This window comes from Pleurodeles waltl, chromosome 2_2 (assembly GCF_031143425.1).
Source record: "Pleurodeles waltl isolate 20211129_DDA chromosome 2_2, aPleWal1.hap1.20221129, whole genome shotgun sequence".
NCBI classification, from domain to species: Eukaryota; Metazoa; Chordata; class Amphibia; order Caudata; family Salamandridae; genus Pleurodeles; species Pleurodeles waltl.
In genome coordinates, this window is record NC_090439.1 from 578,572,147 (window position 1) to 578,590,989 (window position 18,843).

Sequence of the window (18,843 nt, forward strand, 5' to 3'; positions counted from 1 at the left end):
GAACAGTTAAGATGAAAGTGTGGGATTTTTCAGGAACAGACATCGTCTGATCAAAGGAGCTGAGCCAGTTAAAGCTAAATGCCGTTTTTTGATAAAATTCCCCAATACCATGACAAGACACAATTGAAGGGATTACACCTATAAAATCACAGAATTCATAAAGAAAGTTGTACTAAGAGAAGTGCTGACCAGTCCATGTAACTCATGTGTTGTGAAAACCCTGTGGAAAGTTTTGTATAGTTCAAGATTTGGGGAAAGTCAATGATTAAATGTTGTTCGCTTGTTCCAAATCCAGCAGTCATTATTTCAGATCCCATGCAATGCTGAATGGTTCACTGTAGTGGACCTACCTTAAGCATTCTTATCTGTACCTCTTCATGAAGATACTTATTTTCTTTTTTGCTTTAAATTCCTTGATTGAGTATATTGTTGTTGGAGAATCCCCACCCATCTTTAATCAGTTACTGAAGAAGAACCTGGAAATATTAGAAATGCCTTTCCAGTCGACTTTGGTTCAGTACTTTGATGATTTGTTAGTCGCTTCAAAAACAGACGAAGCATGCAGGCTATTGCCTTACTAAATCATTTCGGAAAGAACGGACATGAATTGACCCCCGCCAAATTGCAGTACTGCCAGAGAGAAGTGAAATATTTGAGACAGACTGAAAAGGGAGCAAGAAAGATTTCCAGAGAGTGTCAATGCCCTACTATAGATGAATCCCCCGCTACACAAACAGATGATAGAATGTTTTTGGGAATCGTAAGCTATTGCCGCCAGTGGATTCCCAATTTCTCAATCATTTCCAAGCCTCTGACTCACAAAGAGGTTACTGACCCTCTAGAGTTAGACCAAGTTCGTATGAAAGCCTTTACTGAGTTGAGAGAAAAGTCTGTGCAAAGCTCCGGCTTCGGGAATGCCAGACTACATGAAACCATTCATGTTGTTTTGTCATGAGTGTGATGCATGGTCTTTCTCCATTTTGAAGCAGGTACATGGTGGTGTATACCACCCCGTAACATAAGTTTCTGCTACTTTGGACCCTGTTGCAGCAGCTTTGCCTGGCTGTTTGTGAACTGTGTCAGCATTTGGATTGAGCCTCACACTCCGAGTGAGAGCATTGTGATGGGACATCCCTTAACTGTTTTGGTCCCTCACTCAATTTAAGTTTTACTCACCTGACCAAAGACCCAGCGTCTCAAATGTTAGGCTGACCAGAGATGCAACTTTAAATTTTAGATTCCCAAAATTTTACTTTGAAAAGGTGTACAGTGCTTAACCCAGCAGCTTTGCTACCAAAAGAAAATGTCAAATTGAAAGATGTCGCACATGACGGTCTGGAAGTTACTGAATTGTGCACAGAACTCGACCTGACATGCGAGATACCCAATTGGAGAAAAATGACCACATTAATTTTGGTGATGGTTCCTGTTTAAGGGATAACATGGGAACATTAAAAGCAGGATATGCTTTGTGCACAATTTCTGGTATACTCAGAGCTTCCTGGCTTCGTGGAGTATTTTCTGCACAGGTGGCTGAATTGGTGGCTCTTACTAGAGCATGCCATGTTTCTGCAAAGCTTAAAGTTACCATTTATACAGACAGCCAGTGTGATTCTGAATAGAGCACGACTTTGGCCAACTGTGATCACAGAGAGGTTTCTGGACCTCTTTTGGTTCACCAGTTAGAAATGGCGACAGAATCCATGACTTGTTACAAACTTTACAAATGCTGAAAAGATTGCTGTGGTGAAATGTAGTACCCACTAGAAATAACAAGATTTTGTTTCAATAGGAAATGGATATGTAGATCAAATTGCAAGGTTTTGCACATTGAATTGTAGATCTTTTAAAGAGAAACTGTTGCCAGAGAAAGAAGTTGTTACAAGTTATGCATTGGTGTTTTTTGATATGTGGGAAAAAATAGAGTCTCTAGGAAAACGTTAACAAAAAGGAAAGGACAACATGGGTGAAACTGAAATGTGTACAAGGAGAAGATTGTTTGGGTGTCTGGGGAGGGACAAGTAGTAGTTCTTAATTGTCTGACACAAATGCCTAGATAATATCATGGACAAGCACATGTTGGGAGAGATGCAATGCTTAGAGTATTCAAATGTGGTTTAACCCAAAATTTAGATAGGTTCCTGAAGCAGTTTGCCACCGTTGTATCATCTGCCAAACAGATGAATGTTTGAAAATGAACAGTCGTTAACATGAGCCACGTTGGAAAAACTGCAGGTCCATTAAGCAGGATGCAAATGGATTTTATTGAAATGCCTGTGTGTGGAGGGTTGAGATATGTGCAGGTGATGGTTTGCATTTTTAGTCACAGGAGTGAAGCATACCCCCACACGAAGGAATGACAGCCTTACCATAGCAAAATTGCTTTTTTAATCTCTTTAGAATCAGCTAGAGGAAGTCACTTCAATAACGACGTAATTAAATTGCTATGTTCATCCCTAAACATTGAGCAGAAGTTGCATTGTAGCTATCGCTCTGAAGCATCAGCACTCACAGAGCAAATGAATGATACTCTGAAGTCACGACTTGCAAAAATGTGTGCATCCACGAACATGAAATGGCCAGACGCACTCCTGTTAGTTCTGATGAGTAAAAGAAACACACCTGGCAGAAAACTGGACTGTCGCCGCAGAGATCCTCATGGGCAGAGCAATGAGGTTGCCAACGGTTCCTGCAAATGATCTTGTGAACATAAGAGATGATATGGTGTTTGATTACTGCAAGGATCTGGCTGATGTGGTTCGCTATTTCTCATCAGGTGGAGGCCACAACTGTGCAGCCATCTCAAGATCAGAGTCACAACCTAAGAGCTGGAGACTTGGCTGTGATCTGAAAACATGAGGAAGACTTCTCTGGAGGCCAGGTGGAAAGGACCCCACCAAATAATGATAGTCACTACTAGCATTGTGAAATGCGCAGGAGTTCCAAATTGGGAACATGCCAGTCACACACGAAAAGAACGCTGTCCTTTGGACAATGAAGAAGACTTGTTGAGACTACCAACAACATCCAGACAAACTCTAGAAGCCAAAACGGAACCTGGAGAGTCAGAAACAGACTCAAGAAAATCCAGATACCCTTGTAAGAGACGAAATGGAGGAATTACTGAAGTTGACATTGAACAAGTCTGAACTGAGACAGCAGGAGAGTCTGGTCAGAGGAGGGCGATCTTGCAACACAGAGCAGCCCATCGACCCGGTGGAAGGGGTTGAGTTAGATCAGTCAAACAGATCTGACTCTTCCAGACCCAGTCGCAGGTACATCAAGTCAAAATCCTGCAGAACAAGGAGAAGTTACAAGTCCAGCACTGAAAAGAGTACTGACAAAAGGGAACATGAAAAATTGAAAAGTGGCCAAAATCAGAAAAGAAGGGAAAAGTCTCAATCGAAGAAGAAGTAGACACCACAAGAAGAGAAGATTTGAGTGATGGAGAATTAAGAGGAGATGTAAGACTGAAAAGAAAATGAGTTGCAAATCGAAGATATTCAGGACCTGAATGGGGGAATGCAACAACTAGTGATTGGCAACACAAATGTTTGTCACTTTGTTTTGATAGAGAGATTCCAGGTCAATACGTTGGCACTGGAATGTTTTATGAACTGAACTTGGAGCTTGTTTTTGTGCAACTGAAAACCGAAAGAGGCATTCAATAACCTGATAAGACTTGTAGCTGAACTGATAGCGACAACAATTACCAATTTGAAAGAAGTTCTTGAAAAAGACTGAAAGCTGCAAATAAAACGCAAAGAAGATTGCATATTTATTTTGGTTTGGTCTTGCTTCATAGTTGAATTTTCCCCTCCTACTTTCTGGTTCTTTACAGATCATGAATAATCAAAAAAAGCAGGTTAACAACAATAGGTGTTGTAAATACATAGGTATTGGCTAAGCAATTGTGTGCCTGACAGTATATTTCCTATTGATTCTGAGTATGAGCTTTCTCAATAAAGCTGAGACCCATCACACATCTTCTTTAATTCAGTAAGTGTAGGCACAGCTTCTAGACAACTTTAAACAGGAGGAGAAATACTTACACGTAGATAACACATAGGGACGCTTTCCTCCAATGTTTTCTATAGTTTGCTTCATGAATATGTTGCGACAATGAATGTGAGAGAGGCATGTTTGCACACAAACTCCTTCCTCATGGAAGAAGAAATGACTTACCATAGTCTTCCATTAACATACGGAATTAGCTGCAGTCTTATTAAAAAAGGTTTTATAACCAAGAATACATACAGTATTTCTATTCTTATCACAATGTAGTGTTCTCTTTTGTTCCTATTAAATATTTGAGTAGCCTAGCTAGGGAAAATATAGCAATAGTGAGAGGCTTCTTTGAACCTACAAAAACCTTCGGTACTGCTTACGCTCACCGTAACAACTTAACATGCTTGCTTTCACCAGCAAAGAAGGGTTTCTTAGATCAAACTGATGACAGAAAAAAGGCATTAAAGGAGAAATTAGATAAGGGCTTAGAGAGAGAAAAAAAAACAACAACAAAAAAAACTATCATTTAGAAATGCCCACGCGTTTAGTGAAGCTAAAAACACAAGGGAAATTAGCTTTATATGTGCCTCACATAGGAAAGCTTTGTGTATACAGACCACAATCTAGAGCAGACACTATTTGTGGGAACGAGTGAATGTAGACATGCATTTCTATTCCATGTTAAATGGACAGGACCTAGTGATTCCTGGGGTGTATTATATTGGTGGACCAAATGCCTATTACGGTCTTCCAAGGTGAGGGTATTGGGAGTAGTATTCCCACAGTTACCAAACTTGAGACCCTGAACAAGACACCTAAATTAAATGAATTATGATTTGCCAGACCAAAAAGAGAATCATACTCTGGCATAATTGGAGATATATTTCAAATTCTTTGAAAATTCGAAAGTTATCTACTATTGTGATTAACATGCTATTTTTTCAGGAGCCATGATCGTAATGGACACTGAAATGGCTGCAGTACGTTATATGACTCTTCAGAACCGCCTTGCGTCAGACATCCTTTTAAACAAAAGAGGGCACAGTCTGTAAAATGCTGAAATCGCAACATTGTTACACATATATTCCTGATAACTGCTGAAGAGGTAAAAGCTTTATTAAACAATCTGACTAACTCAAGCTCGGACTTAAAAGTTCCAAAATAACCTGGGGTATGGGAAAAGGTTGGCAAAGGTTTTACTGACGTGGGAAATTGGTTGGGCAACCTAGGAAAAGATATCATTGGGAAAATATCACAATAAATTTGTATCATTTCCATTTGGGAATCTTATAAATTGTACACTTTAATCTAAAAACAGAATGAAAAATGAACAGAGGGAGGAAATAAAATGGGAGGAAAGGAGAAGTAGATATTTTGAAGAATATTGGAGATAAAAAAAAAAAAGAGGGAAAATGTAAGACGTTATGATGAAACAAACTGTTAATGTAATTAATCCTTAAATTAGTCTAAGTGTTTTAATTTGTGATGACATTTAGTCATAGGAGGGATTGTAAAAGCTGAATTAATTACTACTAAATTTGCACTGCTAAGTAACTAAGAATCCGACATGTATTATGCTAAAATAGTTCAATTGAGTGCTTTGGAGAAATGTGCCCACCTAAATGGTAACCATAACGTACAGAACATTAATAAAAATAATAATTGTTTAGAAATAATATTCACATGTATGACAAGATGTTTTAGAGTATCCTATTACCGTATTGAGATGTTTTGCTTAAAATTACTAGGCACAGAATAATGGTGAAATAGGCTTAGTCGACAAGGCCTCCTGTTAAGCTTCATGGCATAAATAAAGGTTTGCAAATGCTTTTATATCTAAATAGTGAAAACCCACTTATCATTGTTCCTTGTTCACACAGGGCTGACCAAGATTTGTAATGTTGCAATGTTATACTAGTTGACACTCAAACTTTCTTGTACTGTAACGTCCTAACCATAGATACTTTTGTGCATGGGAATGACAACAGAACTACTGACTGGAGTTACGTTTGCAACAAAATGTTACCCGACTACAACTGGTGATGGGAAGGAGAGAAGAGGAGCCAATCAATCATAGACGTGTTAAAGACTAAACTATATTACAGATTTAAGAATTAATGTTTATTGGTTGTACTGTAAACACCCTATGTATGGACCAGTGAGAGATCAAGAAACTAATCCTTATCCCGACTGTACAGACGAGAATACACAGAATTAAGATTTATTAGCAGAGAGTTCCAGATGCCCTTCCTTCCTTTTCCTTAGCCTCATCGCATAATTACTATTGCCACTGATAGTTAGTGTTAATGCGGTTTCCCAGAGTTGGATGCCATTGCTAAGTTGGTTCAGTTAACTTAGAGCCCAATGGTGGCTGAGCCGATCCCCTTCACTTTCCCTTACCAACATTGACAGATGGATGCCCAACTGACGAAGGAGTCTATGCTTGCTGATCCATACAGGAGAGGTATAACAACGGCAAATGTCTTTGTTGTAGGTTTTGTCTTTCTTTATGTACCAACCACAAGTTTTGTAGAGCCATAGTCAAATGTTTTCCAAATTATGTTTGGTCTATTTTTCTATTTGAATGAAGTCTAAACATGCTATTCAAATTAGAGGGTCACTGACAGAATAATTGTCTGTAACACAGGCTGCCTTTATTCGTCTGTTGACAAATGTATTTGTCTTACTGAGCTACTGTTAATGTTAACTCATTTATCATTAAACATTCAAGGGTTACAGCACAAGTTATCTAAGATGAGATTTTTACGTCGTTTTGGTCAGCCTGTGTTTGCATATGTGTATCAATTGGTATTGAGATTGATTTACATCATATTAGCACTGTTAATCTAGGGAAATAAACTTTCTAATTTTACTAAAAGGTGTGGTTATTCATGACCACATGGGTCATGGTGTGTTAGAAAATTACTGACTCCTAAATGTTAATTAAGATTCACTGAATGTCACCTTGTTACTAGTTAAGGTTAAGAGTAAGATTTGTGTCCATGGTGAGTCACTAAGCGCAGTCAAAAGGTCCATCGAACTTCTAACGTGTCCCCTTATCAATAAATTGGAAAGGACCAAATAGGATCAGAGGTGCTCACATACCCCAGGGAGCGGGGTCTTTTGAGAATTGTCAAAGTCTTACAAACATTGGTGTAGGATCAACACTGACTGCCATTTTGACTTTGTGGATAAAATTAATATGGTCCGTAGAGTGAACCGGGTTGGTCCCTCAAAACAGACCACATGAACTGCATTGTGCTGAATATTAGAGATCCAGGGTTGGTGTATTATCTGTTGACAAGCCTCAACACTGACACAACATGTTAGGGCTCCCCCGCTAGGGTATTTTTACTGCCCTTCAATATCTGATAATAGGGCACCCTATCCAAAGGTCTGACCTAGGTCATGCCCCTGGTCCACGTAAAGGCCCATCTAATCACTTTGAAGCACTTTCCAGCCTTACAGAAAATGACTGACTGCCTGCTATAGCTGCAACAGATGGGGGGGGAGGGGGGGCCATAATTGTGGGGCCTAAGATATAAGTTATGAGTCCTTTTCAGGGCAAATGTTAATCCAAACTACTATCAGAGCTAATAAAAGGCAGGGACAGAGGTTGCAAGTGGTCTCATGCTGGGAGATGACAGAAATTGACCGATTAGGATTGGGAATCCCTTATACGTACATTTGATGTAGTAAGGGCAACTAATCCTGTGCACATTGACCATTTTAAATCCTGTTTCTCACTGGCAATACAGTCACCAGCTGTATTCATATCAGTAAAATTTGAAAATCTTATCAAAGTACTAAAAGGCTACATATTTTTTCATCCGATTTAGTTAATGTTATTTTGGCAAATGTTTAGTGTAAATGTATTTTCAGCGCAACCTGTGGATATTATAGAGGAACTGGGAGAAATACTGGAAAACCATTCAAGTCACAAGGGATGTTATATTCCAATTGTGTGGGATGGTGATCTTAATATTAGGCAATGTATTTTTTGTAACAAATGCATATGTGGATTCGGCAATGGAGAAAAGGAAAATGTAAGCCATTTTACATATACAGCATATGGAGATGCATCAAACAAAATTATCCTTATAAACATTTTTTTTTTTCCAATCTGACTTTAATAGTCAACAAATCACCATTGTGCACACATTTGTAGGCAGAGGCAAGGGCAGCACGACTTCAATAATCTCTAAAGATATTATTCAGAAACTATTAAATCAGAAGGTGTGCCCTTTACCATACAGTGACCACAACCCAATCATTCTAACTTTAGATATTCAGTTGCTTTCGGGTTCTAGTGATGCATCAGACCTCCTGGTTCACTTTTCTGTTAAGCAGGGGGTATGGACAAAATGGGATCGCATTGACCCCTAAGTCAATTTTTTTTGAAGCCCTATTAACAGAATTTAGCCTGGAGATTTTCCAATGTCTTTCACCTGACGGTGATCTAGAAAGATCTGTGAAAGCTATACAGCAATATTTAACGCAGCTACTGGACTGTTAAATACCAGGCCTCCTAAAGACCATATACAGTATCCTTGGTTCAATTGGGACTGTACTTCAGCCTTGAAAGCCCGTAATTTTTTTATTTTTTTTAACCAATATAATCCTGCATGAAAACGCTAGAAAAAGGGGTTATTTAGGAAGAGGGAAATCAAGGACAACGCATGGGAAGACCTAGATAAAGAAGCCCACCTAAAAGATAGTAGGCTCTTTTGGGAGGTTATTAACCAATCTTTTTTTATGAAGGCCCCTTTAAATGGAATTCAATGTCAAGTTTTACAACAGGAGTGGGTAAGCCACTTCTCCAAAATGTTTCAACCCCAATGATCACTTTGATGAACCCCACATGGAACCAGTAATTGATCCACTCTTTTTCTATGACGTCTGGCTAAGCAAATTTATCGATTTAACAGCAGTTATTAAAGCTATTGAGAGTGCTGCCCGTGGCAAGGCCCCAGGTCCAGATGGAGTCCCCATTGACATGCTAGAATCTAAACAGGAATTCTGGGGCCCATTAAGCAACTGTGAAGGGGCTCCAATTAACACCTGGAAAGAATCCACTTTAGTGTCAATATGTGATTAAAGGAACAGAAATTGCCCTATGCTGTAATCCCTTTGTTAGATGCCACAGTAAAAATACACAAAAAAAACACTTTAGGATGGGTTATCCTGGAAAAGTTGGACGTATGGGCAGAAATTTATTCCTTTTTCTCAAAGGCTCAATATGGCTTCCATCCAGGCTCGGGGACCATCGAGCAGGCGCTTAACTTATCACAGGAAACTATGCCAAGGTCAGGAGAGGTTCATTGCACATGGCGTTAATGGACCTCTCCTGTGATTTTGATTTGGTGGATAGGGGAAAGTTGTGGGCTTTGATGGAGGCAGCTGGGGTGGACCTACCATGGTTGAACCTTATCAGGCAGTTATAGTGGGATACTACCACAAAGGTCCATTATACTCAAAAAGACAATTGCACACAACCTATAAAAGGTAGCTGGGGGGGGGGGGGGACGGGGGGGGGTAGGCAGGGCTGTTTTCTGTTTTTATTTTATATTAATTCTTTAGACAAAGCCCAGAGAGTATGCTGTAAGGATACCGTAAGAATTGCCTCTCCACCAGTATCAGTTCTTTTATATGCAGATGATGCAGTTTTAATTTCACAAACAGCAAATGGCCTTCAGAAATGTCCAGATAATTTTAACAGTTTTATGACAAATCTAAGTCTAAAAGTAAACCACCAGAAATCATTTTAACAAAACACACAAAACCTTCTTTATTGGCGGGACAAAGATTACCAAGGTTTTACCCTTCAATTATTTAGGCATTCTGTTTGAAACAAGTTAGACATGGGGCGGCAGACTGACCAGACAATACAGAAAATGGAAGTAATGGGCAAATCTATTTTTAGATTCACAAAAAAATGGATTATTGTTTCATCTGAAACATGTAATCAACAACTGCTATCATTGGTTACACATATGCACTAGTTCATGCACCCAGAGCATCCAGGAAGACCGTCATCCAAAGAAGCACCAAATCTACTTAGGTCGCCAGAGGGGAATGGACTCCACTGTGCATTACAATACAACCAGCTCACGACTCTCCACATTCATCTAACAGTTTTGTGAAACATACTTGATGCAACCGCATGGTTTTGTAATGCAAGCAGGGATGCTGGTAAACAAGCTCTGTGGGGTCTATGCACAGCTGCGTGACAAAATTAATTTCAATCCATAGTTTTATTAGTTTGAGGAGGAGAACCTCATCAGCAAGGAGTAGTTGAACTACAGTCACACTCAAAGTGTATATCTTACTGTACATAGCACATCAGCCCACTCTGGATCTGCCAGCCAAGTGCAGGTTTGTCTGCTTATTATTAGGTTTTTGGACAGCTGGTACTCAAGACTCTGATCTGCTCTAATCAGACGGTGGGAAGGTCGATTATTCAGACAATGGAAACAGCTAAAACATATACGCTATGCAAATCAAGGTCTCAAAACTTAACACCCAGTTCTCCGTCACCATAGATGGGTTGCTTCCTTATCTATCTTCGCCCCTCTGGCAGTGGCATAACAAAATATGAGGAGGCCCCCTGCAAAGTACTTGGAAGGGCAACACTCCCCCACACTCACTCCAAAGCTCTCAGGCCAGGGTACTGTGCTGTGGGGGGGGGCCCTGAAGCTTGCTTGTGATCGCATGCCCCACCATCCCCCACCCACAAGAGCTCCAGGGCCTTTGTTACACCACTGCCCTCTGGTTCCCCGCAACATTCCTGCTATTGCCTTAATCCAATTGCTGTCTGTTAGACCTGACAGCCTTAGGGTGGTCACCCCTAACTTTTTGCCTGCCTCCCTCCACTTTTTGGACACTGTTTTTGCTGGCTTTTAGACTCTGCGCACTTTACCACTGCTAACCAGTGCTAAAGTGCATATGCTCTCTCCCTTAAAACATGGTAACCTTGAATCAGATATACCTGATTGGACTATTAATTTTACTTATAAGTCCCTAGTAATGTGCACTCTATGTGCATAGGGCCGGTATATTAAATGCTACTAGTGGGCCTGCAGCACTGGTTGTGCCACCCACTTAAGTAGCCCCTTTTCCTTGTCTCAGGCCTGCCATTGCAAGGCCTGGGTGTGCAGTTTCACTGTCACCTCGACTTGGCATTTAAAAGTACTTGCCAAGCCTAAACCTCCCCTTTCTCCACATATAAGTCACCTCTAATGTGTGCCCTAGGTAACCCCTAGAGCAGGGTGCTGTGTGGGTGAACGGCAGGACATGTACCTGTGTAGTTTACATGTCCTGGTAGTGTAAAACTCCTAAATTCGCTTTTGCATTACTGTGAGACCTGCTCCCTTCATAGGCTAACATTGGGGCTGCCCTCATCATACAGTATTGAAGTGGTAGCTGGTGATCTGAAAGGAGTAGGAAGGTCATATTTAGTATGGCCAGAATGGTAATATAAAATCCTGCTGACTGGTGAAGTTGGATTTAATATTACTATTCTAGAAATGCCACTTTTAGAAAGTGAGCATTTCTTTGCACTTAAATCTTTCTGTGCCTTACAATCCACGTCTGGGTGGGCTTAGTTGACAGCTCCTTGTGCATTCACTCAGACACACCCCAAACACAGGGTACTCAGCCTCACTTGCATACATCTGCATTTTGAATGGGTCTTCCTGGGCTGGGAGGGTGGAGGGCCTGCCCTCACACAAAGGACTGCCACACCCCCTACTGGGACCCTGACAGACAGGATTGAACTGAAAGGGGACCTGGTGCACTTCTTAGCCACTCTTTGAAGTCTCCCTCACTTCAAAGGCACATTTGGGTATAAAACAGGGCCTCTACCCTACCTCAGCAGACACTTGCTGGAGAAGAAACCTGAACCAGAAACTACATCCTGCCAAGAAGGACTGCCTGGCTGCTCAAAGGACTCACCTGTCTGCTTTCTACAAAGGACTGCTGCCTTGCTGTTGGCCTGCTGCCGTGCTGAACTCTTGTCTGGCTGTGAAAGTGCTCTCCAAGGGCTTGGATAGAGCTTGCCTCCTGTTCCCTGAAGTCTCAGGACCAAAAAGACTTCTCTTTTTCACTTGGACGCTCTGTGCGCCGAAACTTTTGACGCACAGCTTGTTCCGCGGTGAGAAAAATGCCGTACTCCAACGCTGATCGGCGCGACGCCTTCGGGACGACCGGAACTTCGACGCACGGCTTCGCAAGGACAACGCCGCCCGACCTCTAGAGGAGAAATCGACGCGACGCCTGCCGCGAGATCGTAATTTCGACGCGCAGCCCCGCAGAACGACGCGCAGCCGGAAAACAAGCAGGAAAATCCACGCACAGACCCGGGACATCTGGTAATCCCTGCGATCCACAGAAAGACTGTCCGCGCGCCGGAAAACGACGCACGACTTCCCCGCGTGAAAAATAATGACGCAAGTCCGTGTGTGCTGGGGAGAAATCGACGCACACACCCTTTTTCCATGTATCTCTTCTTCAGTGGCCCTCTGAGGAGATTTCCCACTCCAAACCAGGTACTTTGTGCTTGAAAGAGACTTTGTTTGCTTTTTAAAGACTTAAGACATTTCATATCACTTTCCAGTGATATCTCTACAAATTCACATTGCAACTTTGTTCGTTTTGACCTACAATTATCCTGATAAATATTATATATTTTTCTAAACACTGTGGTGTATTTTTGTGGTGCTATATGGTGGTATTGTATGGTTTATTGCACAAATACTTTACACATTGCCTTCTAAGTTAAGCCTGACTGCTCGTGCCAAGCTACCAGAGGGTGGGCACAGGATAATCTTGGATTGTGTGCGACTTACCCTGACTAGAGTGAGGGCTTTTGCTTGGACAGGGGGTAACCTGACTGCCAACCAAAAACCCCATTTCTAACACGGTCAATGCCCCCCTGCTACTTATGCACCCATTTCTAGGTCGAGCACGCAAGAACTTTCTCCACAGAGAGAATCCAGTTCCTACCCTCTTCAACATTCACATGGCCCCGCTCACCAACATCCTCCGCCCTCGCGGAATCACCATAGTCTCGTACACAGACGACACCCAGCTCGTCATCTCCCTCACCAGGATCCCAACATCGCCAAGACAAACCTCCACGCAGGACTCCGACACCGCTAAATGTTTGACAGCAAGCCACCTCCAGCTTAACTCAACAAAACAGAAATCATAATCTTCGGCCCCAACAAGACAGTGTGGGACGACTCCTGGTGGCCACCGCCCTAGGACCACCCCCAACACCCTCCACCCACGCACGCAATCTCTGCATCATCTTAGACTCATCTCTTGCCATGGCCCAGCAAATCAACTCCATAACTTCCTCCTGTTTCAACACCCTTCGCATGCTACAAAAGGCCTTCAAATGGATCCCCCTAGAAACCAGGAAAACCGTCACCCACGCACTCAGCAGCAGACTAGACTACGGAAACGCCCTCTACGCTGGTACCACAGCCAAGCTTCAGCAGAAACTCCAGAACGCAGACGCACGTCTCATCCTGAACCTCCCACACCATTAACACATCTCCGCCCACCTCAGATCCCTTCACTGGCTACCCATCCGCAAAAGGATCATTTTCAAAATCCCTCCACAACACCGGACCAGCCTACCTCAATGAACGAGTGAACTTCCACACACCTACTCATCTCCTCCACTCTGCTGTCCTCGCCCTAGTCCCCAGCATCCAACGCACCACCTCCAGATCCTTCTCCCACCTTGACCCCAAGATCTGGAACTCCCTCCCCACCAACCTACGCAAGACCCAAGACCTCCTGACTTTCAGAAAACACCTCAAGACTTGGCTTTTTGAGCAGTAAATGGACATCCCCCTCCCTTGACCCCCTCCCAGCACCTTGAGACCCTACCAGGTAAGTAGCACGCGTAATAAATTTTTGATTGATTGATTTCCAAAGCCGATGCGGAGTTGCTAGTAGTCTGAGTACAGCTGTTTGTGCAGTAGCCCGACCTGTATCATGTGAAAGTATTGCATCCAAGTATGCACGCAGGGGTGTAGAAGTGTGGGGGATGCTGGATATATCCCCTCCAGATTTTGGAGTGTGGGGGACGCGGGGACAAAATAATTTCCCTTCTCACTTCTATCTTGCAGGGCCATTTCGGCGTGATATATTTTGACATTTTCAGAAGCGCATGCACACACTTTTAGAAGCGATTTCATTCCTTCTAGGCAGCATGAAAGGGCTTTCAGACTATATATTTCTGCTGGCCCAGGACAAAGGTTGAAATTAAGGGGCCATCAGCTGGGTGGAGAACATGAACAGGCTCCCACTCACTGGCTGAGTGCTGAACCAGCCTGCTCAGACCAATCGTGATGCTGCTGCCATGCTGGGGACAGCAGCGTTTTGACTGGCTTAGGGGAGTCCGGGAGCCTGTGTGCTTCTGTGCTAGTACTCAGGAACAGAAGAAAACAGAGGAGAGACGGCAGCCATACACAGATTAAGTGATTTTTTTTTTTTAATGATTTATTTGTCATCCCCCTGCCTCTCCTCCCCCATTCATTAGTAGTCACCAGGGGCTTTCAGGCAAAAATAAAAGCATCAAGATAACTCTGGTGATATATGTACTTGTGGGAGAGAGGTAGGGGTTTTGCCTAGTGGCAGTTTTGACTCCTCTAAGGTAGCGCAGATGGTTAATATGCCTGCTGCAAAGAATATGTATCATCCAAGAAACAGTATTTTATGTGCGCCAACACCTTACTCTGGTATGAGAGATGCTATTAAACAAATAAATTATACAAGACAGAGAGGCTATGGAGAGATGAGAGGCCCTAATGGTTTACTTCCTTTCCCCACCACATATTTATGTGAAAAAGCCTTTTCAGATCTTAGGTACCTAAAAAATAAAAACAGAAGTCGCGTGGGAAATGTAGAACCTGACCTGAGGATTCAGCTTTCCTAAATGAAAAACAAAACATGGAAAAGTTAGTCACCTGAGATGCAGCGCCACTCTTCCCATTAAAAAAAACTTTCGATTCTTGGATATTTTTTCCAATATAAAATAATTCGATCTTTAGTAATTCGAGTATTTTTTGGGGGTTTGAACTTGCTTGTGTTTTTTTTTTTTTGCGAATTACTGTTTGAAATTTAAACTATACAAATTGCTTTAGGCGGACCCCGGCTTCCAGTAGTGATTCAGTGGAGGTCCTCAGGAGTCAAAAGGTTGGGAATCACTGCCTTAGTGAGTAGCTTCTGTAATTTTAAGCTATTAAAATAGAGCAAAAGAAAGAAAAACAATGTTCCGTTTGTTGCTTTTAACAGCTGCTTTAATTATGTTCCATGTCCTGACCTGCCTTTCACCTTGGCTGCTGGCAGAAGGTTAGTCAAAACTGGACTGTAATAACCTTATTATAGTCGAGTTCTGACATCTTTTCTTTATAATCGAGGTATCAGAAGTAGCTGATCATACAGAAATGAATGACTGCTGTTTATACAGGGGTGACAGATTCCCATGTATTAAATAGTCTTTAACACCAAGAGCTTATTCAGTGTAAATGCTCACAGTTTTGACTGATGTGGAGCTGACCTGCCCAAGATTGTACAGAGAAGAAGTGTTATTAGAACTGTGGTTTCAGAGCACAGTTTACAATTATTGTACCTGATCGCCTTTGATATCCCTAGTGGGGTTTTGATTTGCATGAGGTGAGAGGCACAATCGGTGCGGGGCACAAAAGGTATGTTCTTCCTTTTCTCCCTCCTACCTTTATTTGCTTGTTGCATGAAGATGCAGGTTAATCAACATGTTTTTTTTCGCATTTGGTCTAAATACTTTGTGAATGTGACTAACAATAAAACCTACAACATGCCTTCTTTTCTCCCTATTTCACGTCCAAACTGTATGATTGTGTAAATTTTTTGGAGCCTGCATTTAGCAAACAATGTGTTATTTGTAGAGGGTTAATAGAGAAGTCCCCAAGGATATCGCTGCCCCCCCCCCCAAATTTATTGTCTCCTACGCCCCCCCCCCCCCAAATTTATTGTCTCCTACGCCCCTGTATGCACGTGATTAATTTGGAAACCACTTTGGAAGGAAAAGAACGCAAAACACTAATAGTGCTTGGATGCAAGGTGTGCTTTGGTCGTGCCTTGCTTAGCATGTGCTGACAAATACTGTGTAAAGCGAACAAGAGTACCGAACATACAAGAACGTTAATACAACACACCTGCTACAGAAGTCAAAACACCTTCGCCAAAAAGTGTCCACGAATAGAACAGAATTTGAAGAAAAAATAAAAAATAAATAAATCACAGAATCCTTTAGAACAACTGTAATGCATCCAGCCCTTTTAGATACAAACACCACTTTTCACCTTGAAGAGGCGATAGGAAACCAATGAATGTCAAATTAAACCTCTTCAGCCACATTACCACACTCAAGGGGACGGGCAGGCACTTCCATTGTCGAAAACGAAGTTTTTTTTTCATAAGACATAACCAAAGTATATGGTAAAACGTCAACAGAAGTCATATTAAGCAGCTGGGGATGCAGCCCTCACCGGTTGGCTCTGGCTTCGTGTTTGCGTCGCAAGTCGTTCATGTTCACAATCAGCCGGTGCCGGTTTTCGCTGATCATATCCCGGACTTTACCATGATACAGCCCCTGGTCTTGCTGTGGAAAGAAGGAAATCCGTCAGGAACAGGGGCACAAGGGGAGATGCCATTAACCACACAACGCAGTTTGTGGGCAGGTCGAAAATTAGACTATGAAAGGTAATTTTTTTAAACCAACAACATACTCAATGCAGCTCTTTTTTTTTTTACGTTGTAGCAGAAAGCTTCGATTGACTTTGCGATCATTTCCCCTCCCCATGCGGTCAGGTGCGTGGCTAAATATGGCTACAGGTGCAGCGAAACCTAAACTATAGGCCTCATTTGCTAAAGGACTGGTTATATTTTTTACCAATTGTCTTACGGCCCGTGATGCCTTTATTAAATTAAATGGTGTAGCAGGAAAAAGGCCAATATCAATTATCCCAGCAGGCTATAAACCAAAAACCAGCATAGACAAACATGTACTGATCCGTATATAAAAAGCTGCTTCAATGTTACGACCTCGCATCGACCATCCTTCCCCGCTGCCCACGAGAGCCGAGAGGGGCAGAGCACGGTTCGGCACACTGCAAAACAAAGGCTTGTACTTATAGTATCTTTAAGAACACGGGGCGTACATCATCATCGAGAAAGTCCAAGTACTCTCGCTGAGCTTCCCGCTGCTCCTGGTCGTCAAAGCCCACTACATCCATCGTTGCAGAACACAGGCTCACACAACCCTTCCTTGCGAACTTCTCAAATGCTCGAGGCGAGCGTCACGACGTAAAACGCTCTAAGGTGGCCGAGGGGCTGAGCTTGCTTGTACCGGCAAACAGGGCACTCACACTGCTAATTGGTCGTTTTGCACCTGGATCACATAATTTTCGGCTCTTGCTTATTATTCATCGGTGTTTTGCATTCTGAGACTTACATTTTCTATTTTGCCATTTCAGAGACACACTGCAAATACAAACACCATACCTTTCAATCTTGAGATGTGATCTCACAACTTGGAAACAGTCGAAACGCTGTTTGATATTTCAGTCGAATCGGTTCTTACCAGTGAGTATCTATTCATATCTTTAGTGTCACCCCGATACGTACGTGTTATTTGGCTGCTCAGTGCCTCAGGGAAAGAGCATGCCGCCCACCTTAATCCAGTCCTTGTTTTTCATTCAGCATTCATTTTAATTCTGGGTACTGTAGTTTCAGATGCGCCCTTCTGGACACATGTCTGTAAGTTCCTATAAGATAAGTGTTCTTGGCTATTAAGCCTGGACTAGCTGCAGGCGTAACATGGAACCACATGGCAGTCATTAGATAAATGGAGGATACATAATTGTAACTGAATTATGGTACCATTATGCAATGGAAAGAAAGGTTATGCTGATAAACTAAACCACATGGCTGAAGCAAACTAGATTGTAAATGTCGCAACAACCCGAGGAAGCTTCATTTGACCATAGTTGACATGATACTCATAATGTGTTGTTTAACTATTAAACTGATAATGTTTAAGGCACACGCTGAACAATACACAGTGCCGTAAATTATACAATCGTAAACAGAAATGTTCTGCTCTTTGATGTCTTATTGTCAGCCAAGATTGGCCTCTTCTTTTAGAAAAGAAGAGGCTAAAAGAATACCTGAGTCCTCCTGCCAGGATGTGATCCTATGGCACGAAGCGCTATTTTACAAATGAAATCAGCATGCTGTTTGCCGTATTGAATTCTGTATGTGCCATAGGCAGTGTTTGAAATGAATACCTAGAAGTGCAGGTAATCTGTACTAGAGTACCTGCTTATTTCTGAGAAATGAGTGTACTCTCCCTCTCAAAATAAAAAGGTGCTGTTACTCCGTGCCAGGCAGTACCAGCCCATTTAAAGCACTGATTACAGGCATTCTACGCAGCAAAACAACAATTTTTACTGCTTTCTTCCCAGCATTGGCAAAGACAGAAGGACAGGCATTAATGTGATAAACAGCATTTGTGCATGCAATGCATGTAAGCAGCATTTGTGAATTCCTGCGTTTACATCTCTCAGCACAATAAAGACTGACATTTTGGCTTTGCTAATGCTTGTTTTCACCGGCATAGTTAAAAAAGAATATATTTAACATGTTTCATTGGGCTACATGTATTTTCACAGGCACATCATGCAATGCCAGTGATGATAATGTGAGATTTTTTTCTCGATTTATATTTTTCACCCCACGCATGAAATTGAGAATTAATGATTTTTATGATGAATTTTA

The 18,843-nt window shown here is 42.0% G+C and overlaps 1 protein-coding gene across 2 annotated transcripts in view; it reads right to left on the reverse strand.

Annotated features, from left to right (window-relative positions):
• LOC138282476 (maternal DNA replication licensing factor mcm3-like) overlaps positions 1-17,429 on the reverse strand; it is a 315,678-nt gene extending 298,249 nt beyond the window's left edge. The window contains exons 1-2 of one of the 2 annotated variants that reach the window (XM_069220088.1): positions 17,226-17,429; positions 16,554-16,666 (exon numbers count right to left, since the gene is read on the reverse strand). In XM_069220088.1, the coding sequence (XP_069076189.1) occupies positions 16,554-16,666; positions 17,226-17,300 (188 nt within the window). In that variant the 5' untranslated portion in view covers positions 17,301-17,429. The remainder of the gene's footprint in view (positions 1-16,553; positions 16,667-17,225) is intronic. The other variant, XM_069220089.1, reaches the window with a different exon arrangement.
• Positions 17,430-18,843: the final 1,414 nt, after the last annotated feature.